Source organism: Pseudoliparis swirei, chromosome 4 (genome assembly GCF_029220125.1).
Source record: "Pseudoliparis swirei isolate HS2019 ecotype Mariana Trench chromosome 4, NWPU_hadal_v1, whole genome shotgun sequence".
Taxonomy (NCBI): Eukaryota; Metazoa; Chordata; class Actinopteri; order Perciformes; family Liparidae; genus Pseudoliparis; species Pseudoliparis swirei.
The window spans coordinates 26,793,452-26,812,427 of record NC_079391.1 but is presented as its reverse complement, the minus strand read 5'-3'; the positions used below and the strand labels follow the sequence as shown (position 1 = coordinate 26,812,427).

Here is an 18,976-nt window from a genome sequence, read left to right as displayed (position 1 = left end):
GTTCGCAGAGTAAAAACTAATTTAGGTTCAACAATCTTAATCAATTTGTGGGTTACATTTTTTTAATGCACAGTTTGTACACTTATTTCCTGCAGAAATAAGAACAAATAGACAAAAGTAAAATTCCATCTTTGAGATCCGATGAGAGCCAATGTAACCGATATGGAAAAGAGAATGGAAGGAGAAGAGTCAAACGATTTGTATCCAGCTTTCATTCACTCCTGCAGAACAATAACACACATAATTGCTTTCTGGTTTCTCGCTCTCTAGACATCCTCTTCCCTCAGCAATACAGAATTGTCAGGGGAAAACCAGACAACATTAAACCGAAACTAGAAAATGCATTTCCTAATGAAAATGCGTTGGAATGCTGAAAGCTTGCAGCAAAAATATTTTTTGTAAAAATACTAAAACTGTTATTTATATTTAATACTTCTCAGTGTAGAAAAATAACTTACCAGAGTTGCGTTAACTCTGAAATGTTATCACTATGTTCATTGTTACTATATATTACATTACATTTCAATAAGCTGACATTTGTATCCAAAGCAATAAGGGAGACATTCAGGGTTGAAAGTCTTGTTCAAGGACACATCGACTATGTGCTGCAGCCTCAGGGGCATCACCGAGCACATTTACCAGAGACTACAGAGTGAACGTTGCCACCCCTAACCCACTGGAGGTGGTTCTTCATCCACATTCCTCTGCTTGAGTCATACGAGGTAGGTTCCTTGGGATTCCTCTGGACTCTCTTGATGGAAGTAATTCAGTGCTAACAGCCTCTGGCAGTCACGAAGGATGAAATAGAACCAAAGTTACGTATTTAACAACAATTCTATTAATCTTGGATGACCACCAGCGTTCTTGGTCACTCGGAATCTCGGGATTTCACGAGAAGATTCCGTAGCACTGATCTCAGGATGACGCCGTAACTTATACTCGCCTGGGGTCATCTGAGGTCACAGGTGACTTTGTTGTTCAGTGCTAAGCATCGCCTCTGGTGGTCATCCAGGATTCATAGAACCGTAGTTACATACGTAACTTTCGATTTTTTGGACTTTAAGGCAATGATTGTGCAGATTGTAAACGTGGATACTCACTCTGAGTTGATGGGCAAAATGAACTTTCTGAGCATCACTTCCGGTTACTCCGTGTATTTACAATTAGAGACAGACAAACATTCATGCTCACATGCACACATACAGACAATTCAGAGTTCGATCATTGTATTCTATAATGGTTTCCAAATCTCAATTTATTTAAAACTGGTGTACACATTCCAGTTTAAACAAACATGATTGCACTTACAATAGTCCTTGCTATACGATTTATGATGATTAATTTCCAGTCCGCTCTCATGGTCCCTGGTGGCTCCTGTCTCTTTTCCAGACATTGTTGTGTGTTGAATTAAAACAACAATACATTTCAGTCACATCTGCCAAGAACCGGAGACATGTGGGCTGCATGAGGAGGATGAAACATTAAATCTGAACCAGATAAATGTGCTGGGCTGAAATGTTTTGCTTAATTCTGTGTGTGTGTGTGTATGTGTGTAGCACATTTACAACACCTGATGCCAAGAACTATTGCATGATCACTAAAGGTATTGCTGTCAGAACATTTTATTTAAAAATTTTGCTAAATTGTATTTCTTTTATTTTATTTCTTTAATGAATCTCTTTTAAAAGTGGTTCCTGGCCATGATTGCCGACTTTAGAATTAAATCATCAAAAAATTTAAACAACTTCAAATTATAAAATACATTTAAAAAAAGAGACGACAAACCAGAAAACATCATCAATCAAACAATTAAATAATCTAGTTTAAAATGTGTCTGCATCTCACACCAAGATGAAGGACCATAAACCTTTTTGCGCTTTCACCAAAAACGATGTGTGCTCCAGCGATGACGTATGTGTCCGCACGGTCGGAGGTCGGAGCTAAACACAATAGTCAACAGTGTGTGTGCTTGTGCACATGTCCATTTGTCTTTGAATGGTTAGATTAGTGAAACCAAAAAATAAAATACCAAATCAAGTTTTTCATCAATTGCAGTTGAACCTATTCAATTCAATTCAGTTTATTTGTATAGCCCAATTTCACAAATTACAAATTTGTCTCAGAGTGCTTTACAATCTGCCCCAAAACCTCACATCGGATCAGGAAAAACTCCCAAATAACCCTTCAGGGGGAAAAAAAGGGAAGAAACCTTCAGGAGAGCAACAGGAGGATCCCTCTCCAGGATGGACAGGTGCAATAGATGTAATGTGTACAGAAGGACAGATTTAGAGTTTAAATACATTCAATGAATGTGACAGTGTATGAATAGTTCATAGTAGGCATATTCCACGATGGAGACCTCCACGATCCATCAGGCAGATGGCGGTAGAGAGGAGGAGTGGGCGGAGTCTCAACAGTGGCGTAGTCGGTAGCAGGAATTCCACGACCCAGACCTCGATGATCCATCAGGCAGATAGGATCTATGCCGTCTCATAGGGTCCGATGACCCCATGAGACGTGAAGTCAAAAGGACTGCGGGGAGAAAGCAGAGTTAGTAACGTGTGATTGAGAGATGAAAATTCATCCCTGAGGAGATAGGTGCTCAGTGCATCCTAAACGTCCCCCAGCAGCCTATAAGCCTATAGCAGCATATCAAGGGGCTGGACCAGGTGAACCTGATTCAGCCCTAACTATAAGCTCTACCTATGTTGTTAATTTGTCTTATATACAGTGGCATGGTATATATTGTCCTAAAACAATTAACCCTGAAATGAACATTTGCAGAACATTTGGCAGCTATTTATATTATGGTAATATTTATCATGGATCACCCTGATGTTTGAGGATTTTGAAAATATTTTCAAATGTAAGCAGAGAGGATATTCAGACCGAACATGGAGAATGGACAATTCTGAAAAACCCATCCAATGTTTGATGGAAACATTGGTAAACATGATAGCAGCTTGGCTGTAAGAATAGTACACCACTTTGGTTTCAACAGAAACTGGGAAAGGGCCAAAGATAATGAATCCTACTGACTTTTCCTCTTGCGTCGCCATGAGCTTGACATTTATGGTTCAAAGTAGTGAATTAATTGATAAACCTGGAGATCAAGGCTCAAAGACAGTGGAGATGGTTTTAACGTACCGGGCAAATAAACACTTCTGAACAGTGGCGGCTGGTGAAATTTATTTGGGGGGGGGGGCGCAGTTGGGCGACGCGGTTTAAATAGCACTCAACAATGAGAAGAAAAGAGGTTTTGAGTAGAATATTGTAAAAAACAAAGCTTTATTTCAAGAACACACCGTGCTCAACACTGTCCAATAACAACTATCAACACACTGTAACTTTGGGCATGAGAGGTTCAGAGCAGCTTTAAGGAACATTGGGCTGGGTTTCAGAGGTTTGCAAAATAAAAGAGTTTCACCCTCACATGAAAGCGGTTCAGAGCAGAATAGTCAGAAAGAGATGCAGCACATGTTACATTGGGTGTTTGACAGAGTAGACCCCACTACTGTAAAGAAAAGTAGCCTCCTCTCTTTAAAGTTGGCAAACTTCTCCATAACTCTGGTTAAAGTCAATCATGTCTGTAACCAGCCTGTTTCCATTATTCTTGAGGAAATGTGTCTGTTTTTCAGAACTTCTTCGTTGTGTTTCGATGCCAGTTCGGTCTCCTTCTGCTGCTCTGCTCTGCAAACAGAGTTAGCTTCATGCTGTTAGCTCCATGCTCTTAGCTAGATAACTGCGGCAAGATTCGTGCTTTACACTTGTCTGAAGCTCTTTAGATCCCTCACCCCGTTGTAGTCCAGAGAGTTTCAGTCCCAGGACTTTGGAACAACAGACAGGGGAAACTAAACAGCGCATTACTCACTGAGTCTCCAGCTGACCAGCTCAGTTAGCAACCTGCTCCCGTAGCTCCGTGAAGCTCTCTGGCTGAGGGAACGATACGTCTCTGATCTGCCGAATAGTCCAATCACGTGAAATAATAAAACAATGTCATTGGCCAGGGCGCACATTTTTGTACCCCAAGATTCACGTTTCATCCGCCAATGAGAAGCCGTCCTTGCCGAAACGACTGTGAATGTTTGCTCGCTCCCGCACACACACGTTTGGCCGGTGTCCCGAAAATGGGGAGGGGCTTCTCTCCGTGATGTGTGGCGATATATTATATTTTTTCACATTAACTTAAGTGGTTGTTGACAGGCTGACGGTCTCCCACACACATTTAGAGCGTCAACACGGTATATTTACTATTTAAATGATTTGGCATATAATGTTTTTTGACAGGATGTATTTTTTTTTCATTTTCTTTTTCATCAACATTTTAAGAGAGGCGGCGCCCTAGCGCCCTCTATGGACGCACCGCCACTGCTTCTGAATCTAAAGATATTCAGGGTAAACTCTAAAGACTTGCTTTAGCACAACCAGCAAGTTTATATACATCTGTCTACCACACCCATGGTTCCCAGAACATGCGTCATTTTGACTTTGTGCCCTGAAAATGGGTCCTGTCACTGCGAACACCAGAGAACTGCTGCCTGTTCAGACTAGCTTTAACAGTTCGCTGATGCACCCGTATAAAGCAGCTGATCGCACAGTCCACCCTGCACTTGGGTGGACTGTCAGGAGAAGCAAGTTCATCTGAGCTAGCTCGGCAGTCAGCAGATCCACTCTAAAAGACAGCATGCCAGACTTCCCCCACTTGGGGAGAGCCCTTGCGGCTCCTGAGTAGGGATGGGTATCGTTTGGGTTTTTTCCGATACCGGTGCTAAACCGGTACTTTTAAAACGATACCGGTGCCTAAACGGTGCCTGAACCGATATTTTTTTTTTTTAAACGCACAATGAGGACATTAAAAACCTCTTCGGCCATATTCCCTGTTGAAGCCGTTATCATGGAGCACTGACAAACAACGGATATCAGACTTAACATAAACAATATATGTTCTCAATTATATGATGTGATATGTATTGTCATGTGAAGACCTTATAGTGTTAATCCTGTCACTGTTTTGATGGGCAAAGAGAACAACCAATCAGAGGTACTGAAGATGACATGTGACACATAAAGTTTTGCTTCTGACAGCGAGAGTTACACTGAAACAAAGTGACGCCCCACGGTCTTTATTCCTCCGTCATTATATTCCCGCTAACACCGGGTATACAGCCGGGATCGCTGTACATCAACACATCTGCTAGCAGACTGTCACGCTCGTAGCTAGCGCTAGCTACGAGCTAGCTTAAGCATGGTTATAATGGATAATTTATTATTTCTTGGGCTACTTTTATGAATGCAAGACTTGCAATCAACGTTACGGTACTAATCTGAGTTCAGGCTGCTCGTCATAATCAGTCTCCACGTGTTCAGGGGGACCAGTGACGGTCTCCCCGTCGCGCCCAGCCTGACGCTGGTGTGCTCCACACGGGTTCACGCCGTCGCACACGGCGCAGCCTCCGCTGTCAAAGTTAAATATGATAGGCTATCGTAACCTGCTGACAGGGCGGAGTCACCAGAGAAGTTCACAACAATAGTTTTTTTCAATTTCAATCGGCTCAGGCACCGGAAAGCAGCACCGAAATGTGCGTTGCGTTTCGGTCCGAGTAATACCGGTTGTATTGGAACCGGTACCATATTGGCACCGGGTTTCGGTACCCAACCCTACTCCTGAGACCTGCCGTTTGGGTTGGATTCAGCTGCCCTCACGGGGGAGGTCAATCTTACCCATCAGGTGTTCCACCTCAGCCAGTCCATCTAGCAGATCTTTTATGGCATGATGCCGCACTTCATGCAAGGGTTCTCCAAGAGGCCCGTGCACATGACCCAAATGACCCATAAAGGTCATGGCCATCTTCAGGTTGGACAGATGGCAGAGTTAAGTATAACCCCATGACTCTGCAGGGGCCCTGCCCCATTATGTAATGTGGGCTAATAAGTTAGTCTGCACAGGTGTGATCTGCTGACTCCTAGAAAACAGACAGAACAGTCATTAGGGGAGCAAGAACACTCTAAACTCGGGGGTAGTCACTGTAATTATTGGTCTCCAAAAGTCAGTGTCAAACCAAGTTACCCAGAGCAGGACACTGCTCACTGAAAGCCGGCCGTGACAGGGTAGTTATACAGTTAAAGGGTAGCAGGAACGCTCTTCACAGACACGGTATGTTGCCGGTCTTGCCACACCGAGGGGATACGCTCTCGTTTGAACGCCACTCAATTAATGAGTGCTCTGCCAACCGCTGAATCTAATGTTATAGAAACAATGGTAATCGATCTCAGCCGTTGATGTTTCACGAATTAAGATGGTCCATCTGGTGATGACCGAAGAATGGTGTGACCGCCGGTCCGGGGCACGTTAATCCGAACGGTAAAACGCACCGTTCCGTCTCAAGACATACAGCTTGTGGCAGTCTTTGGAGGGTGAGAGATCTGCAATTCTGACCAGTGGTCACAAGTAGGGTTGGGTACCGGAAACCGGTGCCAATGTGGTACCGGTTCCAATATAACCGGTATTACCCGGACCGAAACGCAACGCATATTTCGGTGCTTCTTTTCGGTGCCTGAGCAGATTGAAATTGAAAAAAACTATTGTTGTGAACTTCTCTGGTGACTCCGCCCTGTCAGCAGGTTACGAGCCTCTCATATTTAACTTTGACAGCGGAGGCTGCGCCGTGTGTGACTACGTGAACCCGTGTCGAGCACACCAGCGTCAGGCTGGGCGCGACGGGGAGACCGTCACCGGTCCCCCTGAACACGTGGAGACCGATGATGACGAGCAGCCTTAACTCAGATTAGTACCGGAACGTTGATTACAAGTCTTGCATTCATAAAAGTAGCCCAAGAAATAATAAAATTAGCCATTATAACCATGTTTAAGCTAGCTCGTAGCTAGCGCGAGCTACTAGCTACGAGCGTGACAGTCTGCTAGCAGATGTGTTGATGTCCAGCGATCCCGGCTGTATACCCGGTGTTACCGGGAATATAATGACTGAGGAATAAAGACCGTGGGGCATCACTTTGTTTCAGTGTAACTCTCGCTGTCAGAAGCAAAACTTTATTTGTCACGTGTCATCTTCAGTAACTCTGATTGGTTGTTCTCTTTGCCCATCAAAACAGTGACAGGATTAACCCTATAAAGTCTGCACATGACAATACATATCACATCATATAATGGAGAACATATATTGTGTATGTTAACAGTCTGATATCCGTTGTTTGTCAGTGCTCCATGATAACGGCTTCTACAGGGAATATGGCCGAAGAGGTTTTTAATGTCCTCATTGTGGGTTTTTAAAAAAAAGTATCGGTTCAGGCACCGGTATCGGAAAAAACCCAAACGATACCCATCCCTAGTCACAAGGCTACAGCGATAAACTCCAACAAGTATTTAATCTTTGACAAATTCAGCTTTAGCTAATGTTATAAAGGTGGTTAGACTGCAGGCCAGGATTCTCTCTGACAGCCAGCAGTCAAAGTCTTGTGTCATTTGAGGCTGCAGCTTTTGTCTGGGAATGCCTGAGTAATTTTAATATAAATCACTGTCATAGTTGATGTGTTTGTATTTTGCACAATTGTCAAAATCACACAAAATAAAAACATTTATTTATGTACAGTATGTCTGAGATGTCCTCTACTCGCCCATAACACTCTCATTTTGGAAATTAAGGGGGTGTTCTGAAAGTTGTCTGAATATAGCCATCTACTCATTCTGTCTGAGACAATCTGAATGAATGCTTGTCTCTTTAAGATTCCTCATGGAAAATTCCTTTGCTTGTGAAAACAACTGCATTTGACATATGTCACGTCACAGGCTGTCCCTATCGCCGGCTAGGGTGGGGCAGTGCAAGGTTGGGAGTAAACACAGACAAATCAAAAAAAAAGTCCATCCTTCAACACAAAGCATCCCGGGGAGAAAAAGATTCTTTCAACACAAACTTATCGTAAGCGCCTGGCTTGTCCAGCTCCTTCCCCCCTTCTGCTCACCCCTCTGTCTCCTCTTAAGCTTCCCAGCCCTGCCTTAGTTAGGTGTCCTAAGCACCTGCAGCTGGGTGAGTGGTGAGGCAGTCTGGGAGCTGTAGTTTCCGCCCGAGCGGCCATTTTGTCATGTGGTCGCTGGGATATAGCGTCCCTCCACTACCTGTCCCCTTGTGATGCCACACATACTATGTGTTGAGAAATACTAACTATTCTTTTGTCATAGGATGGTATTATTGTTATTGGAACAGACGGGTAGTTCTTGGGCGGTATAGAGCGTATTCACTCACGTGACCACAACAACCTCTGGCGGCCATGTTGGGGTCCATGCACGGCATTGTTTTGCTTGTTTGTATGCCGCTCTTCTTTAGAAATGACCATTATATCCTGAAGGAGACACAATTTCAGTTCAAAACGGTGTGCCTTGTGATTATGGTACTGTGCCTCACTGTTGGATGTGGGACTAATGATTCAGAATATGGGTTTATCAGCTCAACAAGACAGGCTATTACTTCAACTTGTCATGCATCTACTTCGGCTTCACTCGGCGTATGAGCGTTAGGACTGTTCTGTTGACACATCGGGTTGTGGGCACGTTTCCATTGACACACTCTCGTCAATAATCTCTTTTTGCTTTTTTCGCCGAGCGAAAATCAATGTCTTTCACTTGCGCAAAAGGAACTGTGGATGGAAACTTGGGAGGAAGCCATGAACATGGCAACTCTGTCGGGCGATGTCTGCCTTTACTCTGTGATTCATTTCAAGGTAAAATAAAACACTGGCTCCATGGGAACAGCACTCAGCACGGCCAGCCAAACAGTCACTGCTGGTCCTGAATGAGCGCTGGAAGCGGCTTCATCCAGACACTCGTCCTGGAGTCGGAGCTGTGCGACTATGGATCATAGTATGAACCCAGACACGGGGCGCTTGATGTTCTGACATTTGTGGTATTTCCACAAGTATAACGCAGAAATAGTTGTTAATGTCCCATGGTCGATAAATGAAAACTGTTTTACAGGAATGTGACCGGGCTATGTGCTGGTAACTAGCGAATTAACCACAAAGTGTTGAGCGAGTAAAATCAGGTAAAAAAGCGTTGCGAATATTCAATTCCAACCTCTGAAATCTTTCTTTGGTAATGCAGAAGGACATGAGGTTGCTGGGCTCTCGCATAATCAAACAGCGGACACGATAGCCAAGTCAACTGATGACATTTAATAAGTGGACCCCAAGATGGCACGATTGAGATTCTGACGTCACGTGAATACGCTTTATATTCTAATGAGCCTGCATGGGACACAGAAAGAGGATCCAGATCTGATTATTTCCTGACCACGGGCTGTAAGCTGACATGAAAGATTACCTTTCTCGGTTTTCCTTGAGACCAACAGTCTGATAACAGGCTTTTCTAATGGAGCAGTCATTTGTAAATCACCACTGTCAAGCATCAAACCTCCTCTATAAAACGATCCTCCTAAAAACAGTCTCCTGAAGAAGAGACATCGTTTCTGCTACACATTGACATGGGCTGGTTGAGACCATGATGACACCAGAGCTAATTTCTTCCTCATCCAAAGTGAGCTGCTGAAGGGTGCAATGGGAAGAGGCGTGTAGATCCTGTTAACGCTGCATAATTGCGAAGAGAGGTTAACATTATGCTGCGTTCACACATTCGCAACGCTTTACTCGCCCGACTATTTGTGGTTTATTCGCTTCATTTGCACCTTAGAGGGGGCGTGGCTTATCTCTGTGCATCAGCATTCAATTCCTGGCTATTCTTGTTCATGTCGATGTGTCTTTGGGCCAGATGCTTTACCTCAAATTGCTCCCTTAGCCGTATCTACGTTGTGTGAATGTTAGATATTCCTGAAGGGAAAATGGTAGCTTCATCCGTGTATAAATGGGTGTGAACGATGTGATGTAGTGTTGAAGCGCTTTCAGTGGTTCGGATGACAAGATAAGAGATTTACGAATACATCCATTTACATCATACAGTAACTGTACTAATACTAGTCATTCATTTAAACTGAGGGTGGGCTGTAGCTCATGGGGATGAGTGGTCGTCCCGTAACCACAAGGTACCCCACTCTCCCCATAGTTGCATGTTGAGGTATCCTTGAGCAAGACACTGAACCTCATTATAATAATAAACACTTATAATTTCCCCAGAGGGATCAATATAAGTGTTTGTTTATTTTTCTTTCTTTCTTAAACATTGTCCACCATACAGTAACTAGTACTAATCAATAATTTAACATTTTCCTACACTAACCTGGACTGATAAACATTTTTCATCAGTGATACATCTTTTTAAAAATTGATTACATTATATTGTATGCTGAACTGAAACCAAAGCAGTTAAAGTAGAAACGAAAAACCTACAGTATATTTCATGGCTGCTTGGCAGACTGCGACACTGTAACCGATGTAGCAGAGCTGTGGTTACCTGATGCCATGAACATGACCTTGTCGTCTTGGCGTCGGGATATCATGTATCATGTGTCAAAAACACACATTTGTGACCTTTTCAGTATTTCTCTAACACATTTCTGTTGGGTTTGCATATCCAGGGACTACTGTTATTCATGGGAATAGACACCGAAAAGCTTCTTAATTTGATAAATCATTTTATCTCTTGACCTATCATAAGCTAAAACAAATAATATGGGCAAAATGTGTAAGTAGGCTGGGCTTCAGAAAAAAGACATGAACTTGCTTGTGGGAGTGAACTTATCTAAATATTTAAAAAGTAAGATAACCGAGGTATCAGTAATACCTATGTTTATCTCGAGATTAAAGACGTTTTCATATCCAGAAAAGATATTGCCCAAATGCTTTTACCTGAGATATAGTCCATTTGTTTACCAACAGCACTGTTTTCACTACAAAAGCTCAGAAGTCATTTTCCCTCTCTCAGTTACTGTTATTGTGGAGTGACAGTGTTCACAGTTTCTTTGGTTATCTGGTTTAACTTGTTTAAACTACTTTGGTGAAATCCAATAACCAAATCATTTTCTCTTTTTCCTTTCCAATACTTTGTGTAGCGCCACTTCAACTTTCTGGATCGCCAACCCTAATAACAACCTCATCAACTGTGCTGCTGCAGGCTCAGAGGTGAGCCCTCCCCTCAATCTCTCTCCAGGTGGAGGTCTGTCTCATCACTACTGTGTGTGAAGGAAGATATTCTCGGTCAATCGGGAGAGGAGGAAGGAAGTCTCTGATTCAAAGTTGCCTCTATCTGTTTTATTTCTCGCAGAAGGAACATTATGACACAGCTTCTCAGGGCATTCTGTGACACAAGATTCAATAAAGTAAAAAAAGAACAATACAAAATCTGGCAGTCTGTAATGTAGAGTGAAAAAGTCTAGGCTGTAGTCGAATTGGGAGTGTGGGCGAGCTTGATTAAAATTAACCTATACATGAAACTTCACATTTGTACAGGCGTTTTATTGTTCTACATTTATAGGAATTAAAAAAAACGTAAGTGTTGATAACCCGTTTTTATATGTTTCTGTGTGATCCCTCAGGAAACCGGTTTCTGGTTTATCTCCCACCATGTGCCCACCGGGGCCTCAGAGGGGCTGTACTCCCCCGGACACACTGAACATGTACCTATGGGCCAATTCATTAACAACAGAGCCCATTCCAACTATAGGGTGAGTCTGAGGATTGACTGGTGCCAGGGGAGGAAACGGGTGAGGACTATACTGTACTTTCAGAAAAAGCCAGATGTGGCTCTAGATAGAATTACGCTGTAATGGCCGTGGGATCAAAGGGTGTAGTTACATTTTTGGCACATTTTGGTTTGTACTTATTTCAGGAGCTGAGGTTAAAGTTCCAATTTCAATACAAAATTCACATTGTTGCCAAAATTCATGCTGTATGCATAAATTCATAACACATTGATGTAGTGCCTTTAGAGCAGTTTTTTTTTTTTTAGAGTTGATTTGCAACAATCTAAAGGTAAAATAAAAGTAAATATTCTACTTGAATTCAAAGTGGCAAAGGATCCCAATAGAATGCTTTGGCTGTGTTTATGCTGGATGTGGAGGTAATTGATTCCTTTACTAATTGATCATTATTTCACTGGAAATCCTTTCGTTATCTTGTTAATAACTTCTCTGATATTTCAGAGAGAAGTAGACAAAGGCAGACGGGTCCCTTTTTTCGCCATTGCCGTTCTTCCTTTGCGGTATTTTTTCTGGAACTAAACCAACTGCAGTGTGTTGAAAATGTGCTTATCGTTTACAAGGTACCATCTGGACTCTAACTATTGCCATTCAGCTATACACTTAACCCCAAGCTGCTCCTGCAGGCACAGCCTAGATCAACAGGCCAGAGCTGGGGAGCAGCTACTAACAATTTAGAACCAGAGATAGAAAACAGGTTAGGGTTAGAAAATATATTTATTAAATTTTCCACAAACACTGTCATGACCACAACACCTAGCAGGAAATTCACTGAGATGGATGATTAGAGCTTGGCCGTTTAATATGTGTCTAGAAAGTTCCGCAACAGTAAAGATGACATCCCCCAGCTCCCTGTAACCCAAGTCCGCACCAGTCCATTATGCTCCTGAAGTTTTGGACGACACCACACTCATTGGACTGATCTCTGGTGGAGATGAGTCCATCTATTGACCTGGTTTAGAGAACAACTTAAAAACGCCGTAAAGATCGTGGAGATGGTTGTGTACTTCATCCTGAGTGACTCCCTGTTTGACGCTGTGGAGTCCTTCAGCTTCCTGAGCTCCATCATAACCCAGGACCTCCAGTGGGAGCGCCATCTGCTCCATCACAAAGTTTGCACTTCTGCTGCAGCTGAAGAAGTCCAGCCAGCCAAAGACTATGATGCTGCTCTGCCATAACTGAGTTCATCCTCCTCTCCTTCGTCGCCATCTGGTACTACTGGCAAGGACAAGGGCAGACCACAGCGTATGAGTTACTCTGCTGAGAGGGTGATTGGCTGAAATCTGCCTTCCCTCCATGACGTGTTCGGACCCTGAGGCGGGCAAGACAGATTGTGGCTCACCCAATTATTTTTCATTATGCCTCTACACTATCGCACTGTGTTTATTGTTCTGCACCGATCACCAAGTCAAATTTATTGTGCAAACATATTTGGCAATACATCTATTCTAATTCTCTACTGCGCATAAATTATTCGATAAAAAGGCCAACAAACAATGCACGCTATAGTCACAATGGAAAATAACACCAAAATATTTGTTTCAGCTCAACCAAAAAGTATGTTATTGAATTAAAATTCTAATGACTATAGTACAACTTGAGTTGTAAGCTTGACGAATTAATATTCACTTAATTTAACATGCATGTCGAGAATCTGTCTGACAATAATCTGGCAATCAAACTCTTGAGTGTCCAACCTTTTTCTAACATTGCTTTATTTTTTATTATTTGTGTTTGGTGTCTTGACCGTGTCGTTTTTCTTCTTTCTGTTCCAGGCTGGTATGATGCTTGATCAAGGAGTAAAGACTACCCAGGCAAACAACAGGGACAAGAGACCCTTCCTGTCTATGATTGGAGCCAGGTCAGACCGTAATAAACAAACACCCTGTATCACAAGCTGATGACACATCACTCCCACTATCATTTAGCATGATGGACTGACTGTAATGGTCATGTTACCTGTTGATGTTTTGAATCAAACAAATGTTGGTATTATAATATGGCATTGTGATACCAACATGCAGAAATATTAATTAATTTCAAACAAATGTTGGTATTATAATATGGCATTGTGATACCAACATGCAAGTGTCACTTTAAATCAATTTGAAGTGTGATTACTTTAAAAAAAATCTAATCAAGTAGAAATGCAAAAGTATATACTGAAAAACTAATCAGGACAGAGCAAACCAGACACCCGTTTCAAAACATATTTTTAAATGTTGCTGTTGTTATTTTTACTTGTTTTTCATTTCTGTGTATATGTGTTCTATCCGTGGTGAAAAGACAAAACAATAAAGCGTACAAAAAAAGAAGTGCAAAAGTAGAACACCAGCCTTTGGAATAGTTAGTTCCTATGTGGTCAGTGTGATGGAACCGATGTGTCGTCTTAACCTCATTTCAACTTAAATCACCCTACACACAAGTCCCTTTTCACTTCAATAACACTCTTCAAAGGGAGGAAATGTTGTCTAAAACTACGGATTTGGTATGCCTTCAGTCTGGGGAGCAGCAGGATTGAGTCACGTCTGAGTCCACGTGGAGACAAACCGGAGTAAAACAACATTTTCAAAGGAGTATTATATTTTGATCCAATCATATCCTGATTATAAAGAGCATATTAAGATTAGTTTATGTCAAAGTGGGTTTAAGTTCCTTCAGAAATACATAGACAGGATGAATCCTCTCAGCCCAGTGTGTTTGTGTGTTAACAGATAGTTACGGTTGTTGTGGTTGATACATTTGAGGTTTCAAATTGAACAACCAGGACTAAAATCTAGAGAAGTATAACTTGAAGTCACAGTAGACTTCTCTAAATCCACAAATAGCATAACAAAGTTACTGATTTACAGTAGGAGTGTTTGTAATTAGTTACCTTGCAGCACTGCATATGCAGCACATACACAAATATACAGTGCATTTAAATATAATACAATTAACACTGTCTTCTCTTCTCTGTATGTTGAATTGTTTAGTTATGGCCCCCACCAGGATGCTGATCCCTTCAAACCCAGAGTCCCTGCTCTAATCCACCATTTTGTAGCCTATAAGAACCAGGACCACGGAGCCTGGCTGAGAGGAGGGGATGTCTGGCTGGATGACTGTCAGTGAGTAGGCCTACTACATTAATCCAGTGGATAGTTATGTATATTAATTAGTTAAATGAATGAGTGTTTGTCTCAGGGAAGTTTGGAAATAATAATAATTTGTTTAGAATGCTTTCTTTTTTTTAACATCCACATTTAAAGAAAAAAATAAAAGTGACAAATTCATCCTTTATCAAATAATAACGATCACCTTCAGAGCGCGTATACACGTGAGACCTCATTGTCCTCACAGTAATAATATTTTCTGTTTTTTTGTTTAGATTTGCTGATAACGGCATTGGCCTCACTCTGGCAAGGTAAGAGCCCCACGCCAAAAAGAGCTTTAACATGGATTTAAGTACTACCTGTCAACCTCCGGGTTGTCCTAAGGGTTCATAGGCAGAGATAACTGGTAGGCCGGATACACACTGGTGCTTAAAAGGTTCCAGTTATTTAATTTAAGACACAGGCTTAACAAATAACTGTCATGCAGCATAGGTTGTGATTTCGATCTTCAAGGGAAACTTATGTCCAAAGATGGTAAATGTAGTCCACTTTAAAAATAAATAATAAATAACCTCTTGCTGCTATATTGACGGAGAAATGTAATCTCTCCTGCGAAAACATCCAACAAATACTGCTTATGATGACATTCATTCATGTAGAATGATTCCATTTATGTTGCCATCGGAGGGAAAATTTTAGCAAACACTTTGTTTGCTATCGGCAGCTCATATCCTCTCTATAGGAAGAAATAAGGTTGAAAATGTTCCCTTTTTAGTCCATGGGTCAAGCTCCAAAAACACTGGATCCTAGAATTCCAATAATGCAACTAAAAGACAGATGTCTTTACATTACACATATGCTTTTATCAACACATCAACTAGATCGAACCACCGATCCTCTGAATGAAAGACGGACCTTCTAACCACTGATCCACAGTCACCCCTCTAGATATTCTACGGCTGGAGTCCGAGTCTTGACCTGGTTCCCCTTTACTACCGTGGGAGCTTGTGTTGTACTTGGTACAGATAAACAATGCAACACAGGGAGATATCAAATGATCTCATGTACACAGGGGATCTGGCTGAACTATCTCAACTAATAACTTAACCGTTTTAGCTTCAGCTAACTGCAGTGAAATTCAATGGTAGAAAGACTTCCTGTACATTTCTAAGTTCAGCCGCTCACTGTGGATTCCAGAGAAAACTGCAGAATGTTGTAATGCTGTTGGTTCATTATTCAAAACGGTTTCAGCTTTCAGGTTTCTCATTTTCCAGTTTAGTGACTTTACCACTAACTACTTAGAGTTTCGAAATGATTTAGGTATATCACTGGAATAATATGCACTGAGATTTATCATTGAGACTCAACTTTCCAATTTGACTATCACAAAAATGTATCTTGTTTTTTTTATCGGTGTACCTTTATTACAAACATCATACTTTAGAACCTTTTTCTCCTACTATAAGAAACATTTACAATGTACTGCATTGTCAATAAGTTTTTCTCTGTGACTTCTCTGAGCTTTAGATGATCTCACATTAATTTTAAAAGGATTGTAAATTATTCTTAAACTTCATAGATGTTTTCCTAAAACACCTTATGGTGGCTCTGTGCAGACATCTGTGGACCATGGTGATCTCCGTTTATCAAAGGAGTTAGTAGTGGTCATAGATTATAAAGTGTCTCCTACTCACTTACAATACGTGCATTCATCCGTGAGTATAAACAAGAATCAAGAAATTACAATTTCTTGAAAAAAGCCAAACAACAAAATGCTATAATTTACTGAAGTGCTAATTTGTATTATTTATTTTATCAAGATATAGTCGGTAAAGATGTGCTTTTAGATTCCGGCGGAAGATGAAGAAAGGGAGCATTTTAAGATTAAGTCTGGTTCCCAAAGTGAGTTGAGTTTATCTGATCCATGCAGTGGGAATGAGGCTACCTTACTTACAGTGTAGCTGTATTTTTTTATTTTTGGTCCCCATTAATGCTAACAGTAGATCAATATCTATCATGATAATGTCTTTCCTGGCTTGATAGCAGCTCAGCCTCTGTTAACTCATTCACACTGCTTTATGTTCTCAGTATGTACCTCTTTATCTGAAATAGGTTGTCTTTATGTGTTGAATAATAACTTATACTCTACCCATCTGTGTGTGCAGTGGAGGGACATTTCCAGATGATGACGGCTCTCGACAGCAGGTGAAAAACTCGCTGTTTGTGGGTGAAAGTGACAATCGTGGGATGTCCCTCTTTGGCAACAACTTCTGGGGCCCTGGGGGTTCTGACCTCACCGGCAGAACCCTGGCTCGTGGCAAGTAAGTGACAATTAAGGCCTATTTTAGCTTGTTTTGGTTTCACAGACACATCAAGGTGATACATCAGATGTGGTATTTTCACCTTGCTATCCAGAGCACCCAACACGTTTAACCATTGATTCAGAGGCATTTAAACATGTCACATAAACACTTGTATTCTAGTTATGGTTAGGATTTGGATTGTCCTGGTAATGTGTGGTAATTGTGGATTTTGAGGGAAAGCATTGCAAAATCTGAAGTGAAAGAACATTATTTTGATAAAGATAGGAAAATAGCTCTATAGATAATTATTAAATCATGTACAGATCGTTATTACCCAGACGATCTGTTACAAACAATCCATCTGTTATGATCAGTGGGAGAGGACCCACATGCAGGACTCTGAGAAGAACTAGGTCAGGGGTCACTAACTCTTTTAACTGAGAGCTACTTCTAAGTGTACTGAGTAGTACGAAGGGCTACTTGTTTGATAAAAACTTCCTGAATAACAAAGTTGCAAAGATCACCTTTTAATAATAATAAAATATGTCAATGTTAATTTTTCATCACAATACTTATTCACATTGATTTCCACAACAATGATGGTAGGAAACACGGATATATTTAATAATGCAACATTTATTTCTGTTTCAACATTTGAAAGTCAGAGGTATATCTGATATTTTTGTAAATATCTTTTTTTTGACAGTTTTGTATAAATTTGAAGCATTTTTTTTGAGACAGTAGAGACAGAAATATACATTTTGTCCTGCAAATCATGTGAACATATCCCTGTCATGAAAATGTATTAAAACTGACCACAGCGGCTGCTCATGAAGGAACAAAGTGAAAACATTTGACGGACACTTTTGCAGCCAAAAAGTTGATTGTAGGTGAAGTTCCAGTTTAAGAGACTGACTGTGATGGTACAACGCCTGATATCAGACAGAATTGTCAACTCCTTACAATTGCTGATGATTTACCTGTGTGTGTTTCCCCGCAGTGATTATCCTATCCGAGGAATGCAGATCTACGATGGGCCCATCAACATGCAGAATTGTACATTCCGGAAATACAAAGCGCTGGATGGACGACACACCAGTGCCTTTGGCTTCAGGCTCAACAACACGTGGCAGAGCTGCCCCATGAATAACATCAGTAACATCACCTTTGACCACGTACCTGTAAGTTAGCTACCGTGTGAAATACACAAAATATCAGTGGTCTCACATTTTGTGGTATAATTGTGTATCACAAAATGGGAAAATTTGACAAATCTTCACCCGATATGAGGATTGTACAGCAAAGCTCTTTAATGCTAAATGCCATCATTCACCCATTCATACACTGGGCTAAAGTTCAGGAGTAGCTAACACTATTACACACATTGACACACAGCTACAGGAGTAATTTGGGGTCAAGTGTCTTGCAAAGGACACATCAGCATGGGCTAGCGGAGCTGGGGATCGAACCGCCAATCCTCTGATTGAAAGACAAGTGCTTACTGCTTACCGCTGAGCCACATTCGCCCCTGATAGCTCTAACAATCTGATGAGGAATCACTGGAGGACCAGTGCTTTTAAAATGCTTGATGCATTGCAGGTCAGTTATGTATGCTGAATCCAGGAGAATGTTGTGATGTGATAATTTGACAGTCGTTTGCTCCTGTAAACATCATGTCAGGATTATAGCAGTTACATTGGATGTAGCCTACATTAAGTATGAAAACATATGCATGTCAAGGTGAATATCATTAAGGAATATGGTTCGAACAGAGACTTATGAGGAGCCATACAAACTTTGAAGGACAGAACTTTGATCATCTTAAATAACTACAATAAAATAGAAAGAACGGTTTCATTTGATGAGTCCCGTTATGGATTGAGGAATCAGGAGGCTGATGTGGCTGGTGTGAGACTTTAACAGC

The 18,976-nt window shown here is 41.4% G+C and overlaps 1 protein-coding gene across 1 annotated transcript in view; it reads left to right on the top strand.

Annotated features, from left to right (window-relative positions):
* The window catches only part of LOC130193116 (cell migration-inducing and hyaluronan-binding protein-like), a 61,864-nt gene that overhangs the window by 27,103 nt on the left and 15,785 nt on the right, over positions 1 to 18,976 (top strand). The window contains exons 14-20 of the mRNA XM_056413458.1: positions 11,013 to 11,082; positions 11,496 to 11,624; positions 13,433 to 13,518; positions 14,633 to 14,764; positions 15,025 to 15,060; positions 16,915 to 17,070; positions 18,053 to 18,233. Of these exons, the coding sequence (XP_056269433.1) occupies positions 11,013 to 11,082; positions 11,496 to 11,624; positions 13,433 to 13,518; positions 14,633 to 14,764; positions 15,025 to 15,060; positions 16,915 to 17,070; positions 18,053 to 18,233 (790 nt within the window). The remainder of the gene's footprint in view (positions 1 to 11,012; positions 11,083 to 11,495; positions 11,625 to 13,432; positions 13,519 to 14,632; positions 14,765 to 15,024; positions 15,061 to 16,914; positions 17,071 to 18,052; positions 18,234 to 18,976) is intronic.